Here is a 13,166-nt window from a genome sequence, read left to right on the forward strand (position 1 = left end):
CACACACACACACACACACACACACACACACACACACACACACAAACAGAAATACAATGAGAGCCAGAATAGCTATACTGTGTGTCTCGAGAGTGTCAAGACATGTAAGGCTTAAATAAGGTGACATTTTAAATTTCATCTGTTATTTCCCTTCAGCCACATGCAAAACTTTACACTGTCAACTGGCACAACGTTCAGTACAGCAATGGTTTACTGCCTGTAGTGTAATGCTGGAAACTATCCCAAGATGCGCTGTTTGTTGTTGTGCATCTACATGTTTTCTTTTATCTGATATTTCTGGATTTGTATTCTTTGTAATTATAGATATTGTATTCTCCATTAGTACGTGTTTAATGGATACAACTGTAAACCCTATTTTTCGAACCCAATGATGCATTAGATTGTCTCTCAACCTTTTCAACCAAGGTTTTTGGACATTACTTGAATAGGAGTAAATATTATCTTATTATATTACTATTTCAGCTGTAGATTAATAAACATTTGGTTCAAAAGTGAGTATTTACAGCAGCAGAAAGGTCTAATCGATATTGATTGATCAAAAATAACGAGTGCAGTGCTGCAGTAATAAAGACAAATGTCACCGGTGTGGCCTATTGATTTTGGTGTTAGTCAAAGGATTTGGTGACAAGAAGAAGCCTTAAATAGCCATTGTATTATATATACACCGGAGCATTTTTATTCGCTGTTAATCCTCCAGAATAAGTGCAATGTGTGGGGTGTTGTGTGTCTTAAGCTTACGCCTTAGCTCTGACCCCTCCCCTTGTGATTGCATGTTCACATGAAATATAATTGTGTCCCACGACACACCTTTGCCCTGTAAAATGACAGTTTAGCCCCTCCCCACTACGTCCACAGATGTGTGTCACCATGACACTTGACATCAAGGGCCACCCAAAACATCTTGGGCAGATGAACAGTAGAGGGTGGTAATGCAACATTAAACTGGTTGTGATCTGCCACTCAACAACACAGGCAGAAGAATGAATAATAGATGGCCCCCGCGCTCTCATCTGCAGCTTCATTTGGTTTTCATTCTGCTGTTGACTCCTCGTAACATGCTCAAGTCATGAGTGGCATCGAATTTGGTTGTGGAGTTGAAGGGGAAGGTTTCAGTGAGATATTTCGGACAAAGCCGCACTCTACCATTCTTTCAGACTGTTTCCTTTCAGGGTGTCTACGCAAGCCTAAAACGATTCAACATCTGTTAAACCAAGAACCCTGAAGGGCATCTGTGATCATGATATCAGGAGAAATAACACAAGATAGCTCTGTGCTAAAACATCAGTCCAGTACCAATTGCGTAAAGTTCTAAACTGGAGATTTCTCGCCATGTTTTCATACCTGCTGAGGGCGTGTTTCAGATTAACTTTCTTTAATACAAAGTTATGTGCCCGTGTGTGTGCATGTGCGTGAGTGCGTGTGTGAACACAAGCAAGTGTGTGAGACAGAGCAAGACAGACAGCTCTAAGTAATAAAGCTTTGTAAAGCATATGTGAATCTGATTGTTAATCCCCAACTCCAATAGCATTAATAGCCCAGGGTGATAGCAACTGTGTGTGTGTGTGTGTGTGTGTGTGTGTGTGTGTGTGTGTGCCTCCCAGGTCGAGGTGCACTGTAGGAAATGAAGGGATCAGGAGTAGAGAGCAGATTACTGTTCCTGAGGATAATGAAATTATTTCTCACCTTCAATTACTAGATGAGGAAAGGAAGCAGTGTAGGTGTGTGTGTGTGTGTGTGTGTGTGTGTGTATCAGCTTAATATAGTTATCTGTTCCAGGCACTAAACCTTGTCAATGGTGTTACCCCGAAAACCATATGTGAAGCTTATTGGTGCTTTGTGCTCGAAACATAGCTGCTGGGTTGCTCCTGCTCCTTTTAGGAATAACTTAAAAACGAGTGTTTTAAAAAGTACCTGTACACCATGTATGGTGGATTTGCACCTTTGTTGCACGTGTTCATTTTATATGCGAGGAGATTTGCCAATTATTCATTTGTAAACCTTTTTTTTTTCTTTATAACGGCTTATTTATGCTGCTGTGTCATACGACACACTACTCAAAAATATATGACTGCATTGAGGATTTTATTTTCAACCGCAATCACTCGTGCTAACTTCAAGCCCACTGCAGTCTCTGCACAGCCAACCTGCAAATATAAGCTAACTGAAATTGGAGGGATAAGTCATTCTATGTGGTTGCCCGCTGTGGTAGCATAATTATTATTATTAATAATATTATTACTATTATTGAGTCCAATAAGACACACCAATTTCATGTTAAGGACATATTACTTGAAAAGTATTGTGCATTGAAGGTTTTACTACTTAAAAGGGAAAGTGAAAGCAGTTTTCTGCCCATGTGGAATATTCAAAAGTAGTAAGGCCTTCTGTGCAGTTTCTACTTTACTGACTTGATTTTTCAATACTCAGATTTAATTTTAAATCTTTACTTTTGTATCTGCCGAACTTGCTAAACATGTCACTGTTTTCAAACATGCATCTTTTTTCCTATGGTAGGGTATAATATGTGATGCAGAGTTGAAAACAAACAGCTGAACACAAGGGGAGAGTATTTCATGTAGTCGCATGCTGTCCATGTTTTCATTGATCCACCTCATTTCTGGTATGTTTTATAAACTCAAACAATGTAAACAGTGCTGGGGGTAGGAGGCCAGCTGAACCAATCAGATTCCTTGGTTGCAGCTACCCCTTGTCTCGCCTCGTATGGTCCTAAACCCTGTGCTTCCTCGTAACCCGGGGATGAACCTTCGAACTCCACGATTTATGGCAGCGCTAATCTGGTCTCAGTAGCTCTCCGTAATCTCATGCACAGGGATGGAATTATCCATCAACCCCTCCGCTTTCTGCTGCTTATCCAGGTTTGGGCCGCCGCGGCTGCAGGCTACGAAAAGGTAACCCGGTCATCAGCGTGCTCCTGCTCTTCCTGAGGGTTCCATGGCCTTTGAATGACCCGGGATCAGACAGCAAGGATGGAATTAGCTAAAGGGCTATTTCTAATATCTGAAGGGGGATCCTGTTGCTATTTAGGAAGCCTAAAATAACCCAGCTAATAGTACTCGAGACAAGGCTGCTACTCAGTCTTTGGTGCCAAGAATGAATTATACACAGCCGGAACACTTTCATTTAAAAGATAAAAGGATCTGCTTATGTGAGTTTGTGCTGAAATCAACACTGATTAAGTGTTTCACACTGTTTCAATGTCTACAATGTTAAAACACTATTCATGTCCAAATATTAAAATATTCTAAAGTCTGACAGTCATCACAAAGGTCAGTTTACATACGAGACCAGCCGATGGCAATTGTGTTCGCTTTACAATTTAATAACATAGTACTGATGCCAGATGCTGTGTTTACAGTGACACTGGAGGGCTCTGAGATATGAGGTGTTGGTCAGCAGTTTTCCTTCACAAAGCAAGCGATTTCGCTCCGTTTCTTATATCTTTGGATTGTTTTTCGCCTTTCTTTCATCGGCCTCCGTCATGTCTCTGAGGACAGAATGCTGCTGCATAGCGCTATCGAAAGAAAGGATAGGATGAGTACAGGAGTCAGAGGGGAAGCAGGAAGACGAGAACGGAGAAGGCGATGATCAGAGTGAAGAGGAACACAAACCTAAAGGAGTGCAGATGTTGAGTGAGGAGGAAGGTGCAGTGAGGAATAGGGAGGGGAGTTGGAGATAAAGGGAGGAAGGAAAGCAGAGCAGTGTGAAAAAAAAAAATCAAAAGATGGGGTTCATGAGATGGGCTAAGGAATTGATGGCAGGAGAAGAAAGAAAAGGGGGTCAGAGGGATGAAGATGCAGCGGAGGAAGAGTGGCAATGAGGCAGGGGGAGAAGTAACAAGGAGGAAGAGGAGGAAGAGGAGGAATGGGAAAGAGAGGAGTAATAGGAGGGAGAGAGGGGAGGAGGACGGGAAAGGATGGCAAAAAAATAGACTATGGAAGGGGAGAGAGATGTGTCAAGAGTTAAGTGGGCCATGATGTGGCTTTGGGCACGCGCACGCACACGCACACACACACACACACACACACACACACACACACACACACACACACACACACACACAAGTCTCTATCACTATTACATACTGATACACACACCTGTCTGTTGGTTTCGTTCACACACACACACACACACACACACACACTGTGTCTTTCTCTCCCCTCCGGCCCAGCGTGTCTTCAGGCTCCGTGGCTCTCTGCCGGTGATCTGTCTCCACATTAAGCGAGGCCTCAGATAATTCCTAAGCCTCCTCCATGGCCGATCCAATATGGGATAAGGCTCTTGGCTGGCCATGATCAACTGACAATCTGTCCTCTCACACGGCTACTTTAGTGGAGGCCCGGGATTACCCCGGCCGGCTGAGACAGGGTACACACAGTTCACAAGACCACGGAGCCGAGGTGTGCATGTGATTGAGGGTCAAAGAGAAAGACAGGGATTGAAGAAGATTGTGTGCAGCGGTACAAGAGTTTGTGCATTTGGGAGCATGTGTGCTTGCATAGTGAGGTGTTACCACTAGTAGTTGAGGGGTTTTAAACTGACAATAAACAGTGAGATCTCTGTGACAAAACACTATGATACTGAAAATATGGTACTTTGTAAAAGGCAACACTTTCACCGATTAGACTGTATTTTGAAGTCTGTGTTCCAAACTGCTGTGCATTTTGGAACAAACATTTTGAAATACGTTATCATGCAAAACAACACAAATCTACAACAAGAAATGTTTTGGGAAGAAGACGATGGGCACACCAAAACTAGCAACTGCGTTATGCTCTTTAGAAGTACATTTGAACATTACCTCGTACATTATTTTTCTTGTAAATACGATATACTTCAAAAATGTTCTATTTCTTGTAATTGAGGAGTTGTATCCGATAATCTAAATGCCACAAAGATAAAACAGCATGTTTTATAGAGATAAGCCGTGCAGTATATTAAGCAGGTGCGTACTGCAGTCAGGTGATCAAGCACAAGTCAAAAGGGATAAAGAACAAATATCACCTATTTCATTTCCTAGTATTTCAAAAGTGAAACGCTTTGTGGCCTTTGAGGAATGCCACCCCCCCGATGAATCCAATCAGGTCAGCTTTTATAAAAGCTTGAACTATTAATAGCAGTGCGTTAATAATAACAGCAATTATGAAATGATCATTCTGCCTCGCTGGTACGGTAAATGCACGTGCTGTGAATAGGCCGTTTAGATAGCCTCTTCGCCTTTCACCAGAAGAGCCAGGCGATGTGTGATAAGCATCGACATTCTAGCCAACAGAGTCTGCCTTGGAGACACTCCTGATCCCTTTTTCCATTGGAATAGACTCATTTTAACACATACTCACACACTCACACAAACACGCACTCGCACACACGCTTGGAGGACTGTGCAGGGCTTCGATAAGCGTGGCCCTTCTCTCTCTCTCTCTCTCTCTGAGTAAACATCGTTTTGGATTAGGCAGAGTATAATGAGAGCAGGGGGCTATCTGCCCACCACGCCTGCATTGTGGCCCCCCGCTCCTCTCTGAGGGGGCCGGGACCAATCTTTACTCTGCTATTTATCCCCCTCCTCTGATAGCTTACTTATCTGCTGCAAAATGCCAGGGCTGACTGCCTGTCTAACTGCCCCTATAACTGTCTGCCTGGTTCCACGCCCTTCTGTCTGTCTCTCTGTCATCCTGTCTTAAAGCTTGCAAAAGCATTAAGACAAACGCAAGGCTATGTCTCATTTTATCTCCCCTCCACCTATCTGTCAGCGTGTCCGTCTACATGACTGACTCCTTCCCTGAATCTCGCAGAGGGACAGCTCTGCAGTAGCAGTGATATTATAAAAGCAGAGCGATGATATATGCAGAGCAAGCAGTTTGTCTGAAATGATCTAATTTGATTATGTATAAATAGAATCACATATACAGCCAATGCTTTGTGTTTTTTAGTAATCTAGGTGTATATATTCATTTGATGGTATATTAAAAGCTACCAAGCATGCATTACCTATTGAGTGTGCAGGTTCCTTTATATAATGTCATGTATCAATTAGACCAAGAACTCCCCTCAGTCTTATCTTATAAACCACAACAATGAGTGAGGTCCTCTAGGGCCCTATATTCAATTGTATTTGTATTGCCTAATATCACAAACCTCACAGAGCTTGACAATCTGTACAACAGACAACATCCTCTGTCCTTGGACCCTCGCACCGGAGAAGGAAGACACCTCAGGGAGAGCAGCAGAGGAGGGACTCCTCTCCCAGGATGGACAGAGGGGCAATAGTTGTCATGAACAACATAATGAGAGGAGCAATAGCCACAGTAGCACTGATAATAACAGAAATAATAATAGAAAAAGTATTACTACAACACAAATGCACACATATTATCATTTTCATTGTCCACTTTTTCCCCAAATATGAATTAGAACGGAGACAAAAATGGGTTCTGAAGCTGTGACTGGTATCCTTGTTTACATAATATCAATGTTTTACATGAACCGGCTTCTATCACCATCATGCCCTGCACCTCTCATTGACAATGAACAGAATTAAAAGTGAACGCTTGATGAAATCCCAACCATTGTCAGTACGGAGTGAGCAAAGGAACAAAAGTAGAGAAGTGAGGGTTACGGGAGGAGAGTCAAAGAAAGTATGGAGGAAAGAAATAGAAGAAGGGGGTGAGAGAGACACGACAGCGCAGAATTACAGAGAGGAGGAACGATCGAATGAGAGGGGAGGGAATGAGATGTGGGGAGAGACAGGAGGAGGCAGAAACAACAAAGAGGGAGTTTGACATGTGGCTAATAGACATATCAGCACTGAGGTGTGGGGTTTAGCTGGCAGACGAGAGCTTTGCAGAGCTTCATTCATTGATTAGCATACGGAGAGTGGCATGGGGCCGTGTGACAACCCCAGATTACGCTACACACACACACACACACACACAATGTAGATTGCCACAGATTGCATCTCTCCCCTTCCTTGGAGAAAGGCAAGGATGTCAAATTACAGGGTGTCACCTGCTCCAAGCTATCTACTTTCTTGAATGTTAATGTATATAAACAATTAGGACAGGGGGACGAGAAAGAGGGAGGAATGGGGGTGATTGAAGGAGAGAGCGATGGAGAGCAGGGATTGAAGGGGAGGGAGGAAAAGAGTTGGAGAAATAAAGGAGAGACGGGGGCGGTGAAAGTGGGCAGGAGTCGGTGTGGAGAGTGGTGAAGGCAGAGAATGAGAAAAGGGTGCAGGGAGGACAGGAAGAGGACAGTTGACATTAAAACGACTGATGAGAGGTTTTTGTTTCTTGGCTCATGAGGAAAAGAATAAAACAATATGAGAAAGCATGACAGCTGCCGCTGAGCCCCTCCCTGCCTTCAACCTGTGGTATTCCTTCTGAAAAAACCCAGAATCCTCCAGGAGCAGTGATGTAACCAGCTGATCATTTGATTGATTTCAATTTGACTTCCTTTATTTTTATACTATGAATGAATGAATATCCAAACTGCTTAATACGTGTGAAAACTGTTGCACTCTTGTTTTACTGTCAGCATCCTGTGAGTGTGAGATTTAATGATACTTAAGATGGAAATTTAAACCGACTAGCCATTTTAATACAAGTGTCACCCTATTTGACATCAAAAGCACCTGTTGGTTGAACAAAAATTGGCACCTTTGGTTGGCTTCGCTTTAAAAAAGCACTTATCAAACAAGACCCATCTCCAAATAAATGAGGTGGTGGAAGGCAGGAACAGCGTACCGGCTGTGTCAGTTGGTCTGCTGTTCTCTAAGTAAACCTCCGACTTCCCCTGCTGTGTTTTCTTTATTATACGCATATACAATGCGTACCAAACTATGTTAAATTGTAGTTTCTTCATCTCTCATTTGCTCACCTACGTTATTGTCTTTTTACTTGTCTGGGAGCCTGTTATGTAAATGTCATTTAAATGTCAATTACATTGAATTTAATTCCCATCTGCAAATGAAACAAGAACAGTGAGAGTGTGTTATGATACACACACTTACATATAATAATAAAGACACTCACTGTCTGCATTCACATTATAACTGCTGACCCCTTGGTATTGCTTATTGAACCATGAGGATCAGATAAATGCTTACTTAAAACACTTCTACAACTCAGATCAGAGGAAAAGGGAAATGATTCCAACGATGTGCTTTGGGATGCAAAAGTATCACCGTATCAGTAACAATCCACTTTTAAGCCGACCGGGGCTGGAACCGTTTACTGGATTCATCTTTCTTCAATAAAATGTGAGAAAATAGTTTGAGCAGTTAGTTAGCTGTACTGTCTTTAGATCAGTCAGTCACACTAAACAGTCACACACATTTAGAAAAACAGTTCTAGAAGTGTCTGTGACCCTCTGACACTCTCATTATAGTTAGAAAAGACTGAGTGGAAATGATAGCAAAAAAACCTCTACACCCACTCTACCATGAGTCAGTACGATGGTTGTGCATGGGGGGGGGGGGGTTGTTTTGGGTGAAAACATGTCTGCCCTCGTGTGCGTTTGTACTTCCGTGGGCACATCGGTGTAGCAGTGAGCAAGGAGATATCAAAATTCAAAGAGGAAGGGAAGTGACGGGGGGGGGGGGGGATATATTCAGGGAGAGTGACAGAGAGGGGGAGACAGAAATCACATCCACTACGAGAGGCTCCAGGAGTCTGCCCAACAACTGCACTGATGCCTTAAACATTAGACCCAGATTCCCTATCTCGGTGAAGAGGGGCTGAGAGGAGACGAGAGGAGAGGGAGATGGGGGACGACATAATATAGAGGGGAGGTTATAGGGAGCACAGGGTAGGGCGGGGATCTGTTTTGGATACAAAGACAGTGCTGCTGAGGGACACACTGTCGAAGGGTGGAATGTGTCAATTGACCTATAGCGACACATCCAAGCACTGTGTGTTGTCCAGCAGCTGCCAAGCAATGCCTGGGTTATGTGCCTTGCTCAGGGGCACTTTAACCTGACTTTTTATGGGAGGGGGAAGTGTGTCTGATCTAAGGATGCAACTTAATATTGTTAGTCAATTAATCTGGCAAATATTTCTTTGACAAATCCACTCAATGTCAGAAAAATAGCGAAAAATGTCCCAAACTATTTTGTCTTGAAATTGCTCGTTATGTTTGATCAACAGTACAAAAACTCAAAAATATCCAGTTTAATAAAACATAACACGAGAAAGAGCAGCAAATCCTCTCGCCGGAGAAGCTAGAAATAGAAAATGTTTAGCATATGGCTGGATTAATCCACCATACTCTTATTCACTTCACCCTCACCCTGAGCACAACCCCTTTGAAACAGTCTGGATGTGGTATTGATGACGGATTGATGGATGAAGGCTGATCGACGGTTCTGTGTGACTGGAGGAAGAGGAGAGTGTTCAGGGTGGCTACAGCAGCAAAGGCCGCTGCTGTGATCACAATTGAGCAACAATTATTTAAGAAAGTCAGCTTGTTGCATTATAACTCAATAAGAGATTAGATGTATGTGCCTGATACGGTGCTGCAGTGGCTTTACAGAAAGTTGTATGCCTCTTGTGGAACACAGTCACAGTGTACGATGTGCTGATCCACTTGAATGATTGGCTGCCTGCAGGGTCACTCCAGCCCCTGATTGGCCACTTAGTTTCACGCTCCAACCAACATCAAGCTGGCTGATTTAAATTTCCTACGGACATATTTAGTGGCTTGAATGTTCAGTTGAGCAGCTGCTTCGCTTGTTTGCTGAAACCTTTATGACGTTTTGTTACGTTCAGTCTACTTTCGTGAAGTCGTATTGTGAAAGCAATCATGCAGCTGATATGCACATATCCTGTTGCATTGAATTACACATGAAATTGCTTTATATATGTGAAAAAGAAAGACTATTTGAATTATTCTTCAATGCATTTAAACTTCAAAAACATCTGCAATTAATTCAGCCACTGGATGCACGGCCTTGGCTGCCTGATTTAGAACAAAATAGCCATGTTGACTTTGACTTAGTTTGTCCCCTCGCTGGTCCCAGACCAGCCAAGAATATTAAGCAACATTGGTTTTGACAAGAATGACAAGGCACAGTACCATGTGTGACTAGCGAGTAAATAGCGAGTAAATCGAAATGTTTTCAAACTCAAAAAAGAAGATACTGGACTCCTGAGCAAAGATCGGTGGTGAGGGCAGGGGGACAGCCGTTTATGAGAAGGTGAGAGCCGGATAGAGAGAAGGTCAATGCGGAGGATGGGGGTGAGTTTGTGGGCTCAAGTATAGGTGATGCTAACGGGTGTAGGGAGCGCTGATTGGGAGGAGTGGTGGTGGTGGCAGGGTGTTAATTTGGGAGTTTCAGAAGAGGAAGGAGACCCCCGGGGCCCTCTGTCGCTCTGTCTCTCTCTCTCAACCGAAATAAACTGCAGTGCGACAAACTCGTCAAGAGAGGCCAGCGAGTGCGTGCACGTGTGATACAGAAGCGGCCGTGTGTGTTTCTGATTGTGAGTGTTTTTGCTTCCGTGTGTGCGGGGCGGGTTCACATGCGTGTGGCGGGCTGCCTGGAAGCTCCCTGTGTGCAGGCGTTTCATTGGAGAGGCAGATGAGCGGAGCAGATATCCCGGGGCGGCCTGGCAGTGGCCAGAGCTTTATCTGAGCTGAAACGATTTTAGCACTCCGTTTTGGAGCACTAACCCATGAGCAATGTCACCCCCTCCTCCTCCTCCTCCTCCTCCTTCTTCTCCCTATCCTTCCTTCCTTCTTTCTCTGTCACTTTGTCATGTTCTCCTCTATACTGCTACTTATTCTCTCAGCTCATCTCTCCTGTCTCTTTCTATCTCTGGCTGGCTACTGGCCACTTGATTAGGGTGAAAGAGTGAAAAAGAGAGAGAATGACAGCAAAAAATAATTTATTATTTGCAAAATCAGTTCTCTATTATTATTTTGTTTTTTATGTTTGTGTTCAGTTTATTCTGCCTTATGCAGTTTAATTGATAAAGTGTGATTTTTAAATAGCTATCATTAGTATTTTAAATACACTGATAACATTTATCAGGCAGATACCAACGCAAAAAATGCTGGATCGGATATCATTGACGATGGGCCAATCTCGTTAATTCAATGCTATGTTTAAATACTATATTGATTATATGCTGAGATCCTAATTCCTGTTTACATTTTGACCAATTTACTGCTGCAATAAAAGAGTTTACATTTGAATTGTAATTCCTTTTCATTTTAAAGATGGTTTCCTGTTGCTGGTGTGCAGTTTATTGATTAAATAATATATAACAATTCAGTTCATTTATACCTATATATTCGTTACATTATGTTTTACGGAGTTAGGAAATAAATGTTTAAGTGAAGCCCGATGTTATCATACAGAAACGTAATGATCCCAGTCACCTCCACACAGTGAGGCCTGCAGCTCATTAATTAAACACTGAAACAGACGGATCGGTGCATCCATGAGCATTGGAGAGAGAGACAGCATGGAATGAATTATAAATTTACTTTAGTAAATAAAACTGTGTACTCAAGGGCAACAACTATTATTGTTCCAACGATTATTTTCATTATCAAATAATCTGCATATCAGGTTCTCTAATAAATTGATCAATTGGTCCATGAAATGTCAAAGAATACTAATAAGAAACGTCCATCACCATTTCTCAAAGGCCAAGGTAACCTACTGTCCAAAACTAAAAGAGATTTAGTTTAGCATCATAGAAGACAAGATAAGGTCACGTGACTACCTGTCAGTCAGGTGGGTTCCTGAAAGCCCAGCTGATTCTGCTGGTGGCAAACACTGACATTAAGTAGTGTTCCATTGCATTATCCCAGTCGGAGGTTGGACATTCGGACTTTCCTGGACGCAGCGTTACAGGAGGAGTAATCCAGGTGGAGCCTCCCTCACCGCCCATCTCCCACTTCTCAAAGCCCCATGGTGTTTAATCCCTTCACCAAATGTCCCAGATTTTACATGAGACTCTCCGGCAGAGACACTGGTCTTCTGCAATCAGAACCATTATCACACTGGGTCAATGGCAAGGGCAACCAAGCAGCAGCATACAGTAAATGGTATCTTTCCTTGTGTGAGTTCTGTGTGTCTGTGTGTGTGTGTCCTCTCTCTCCCTCCCCACTGGGAATTAAGTAGCATTACGAGGAAATGCTTCTAGCTGAGCTTAACTGCATTACAAGAACAGGTAATATACCCTGAGAGAGTGTGTGAGTGAGATTGAGCAAGAGGATAGAGGGTGGAGGGAGACGGAGAGAGAGAGAAAGAAAGAGGGTCTTAAGTGAATTGTCAACTCAAACGCTCTAATCACAGAGAAAGCTCTGGACAAAGAGCGCCCACGGACGCCAACGGAGCGCACCCTGGGGGCAACGAAAGGCCACTTAGCCCTATCTGCCTCCCTCTCTAGCTCTGCTTCTCTCTCTTTCTCTCACTGTATATAGAGGCGGATGTCTTCAAAATAATACCTTCCACAACACCTGAGACAGGAAGGGAGAGAGCAAGACTGAGGAATGGAAGAAAGTGTGAGAAAACTAAATATACACACCATTATGAACAATACACAGGTAGATCATTTATCGGGCAGAAGGACTCAGCTTGTGTGCAGTTACGGAGCAGTAAACTCCAGTAATCATCTTTTATTAGCAGCATTTTCATGCATATTTGACTTTAGTCTTTTGTTAGTTTAAGTTTAATTTGGTTGAGATGGTTGATAGACAGTTAATTCTAGACTTTGGAAACAGCAGGTGCATATTATCATACAACAAACAGGGGAGGACAGAATTATTACACAAAGATACTTGGTCCCGAGCAGCTCGGAGGAGTTTTAACAGGGGCCTCCATTCTGGCCCTCAGAGGCTCTGCAGGACCTCCACTTTCCATAAAGCCCATAGGCAGATCACCGGCTCCCCGGGGCTCGGCAGCCATGATGGCTCTATTCAACAGTCCTCCTAATGCTATGCCGATTGTCTGAGCACAGCTAGCATGTTGTGTGGCTAAGCACGGGTCATTTCCTCATTTCCCCCATGTCTCTTTTCAAACGTCCATGCAGGGAGGGCCTTTACCGGGGCGATGGGGAGCCATTGATGGTGGATTTCACATGTGAGAATTCAAACTGGAAAATCGCAATGCATATGCACGA

At 43.2% G+C, this 13,166-nt stretch overlaps 1 protein-coding gene across 1 annotated transcript in view; it reads right to left on the minus strand.

Annotated features, from left to right (window-relative positions):
- Positions 1-12,952, minus strand: part of LOC116398237 (calmodulin-lysine N-methyltransferase) — a 36,056-nt gene extending 23,104 nt beyond the window's left edge. The window contains exons 1-2 of the mRNA XM_031874367.1: positions 12,826-12,952; positions 12,493-12,504 (exon numbers count right to left, since the gene is read on the minus strand). Coding sequence (XP_031730227.1) covers positions 12,493-12,504; positions 12,826-12,952 — 139 coding nt within the window. The remainder of the gene's footprint in view (positions 1-12,492; positions 12,505-12,825) is intronic.
- Between the last annotated feature and the right edge of the window lie 214 nt (positions 12,953-13,166).

The sequence above is a fragment of the Anarrhichthys ocellatus genome, unplaced genomic scaffold, assembly GCF_004355925.1.
Source record: "Anarrhichthys ocellatus isolate YVR2014 unplaced genomic scaffold, GSC_Weel_1.0 scaffold3, whole genome shotgun sequence".
In the NCBI taxonomy this organism is placed as follows: Eukaryota; Metazoa; Chordata; class Actinopteri; order Perciformes; family Anarhichadidae; genus Anarrhichthys; species Anarrhichthys ocellatus.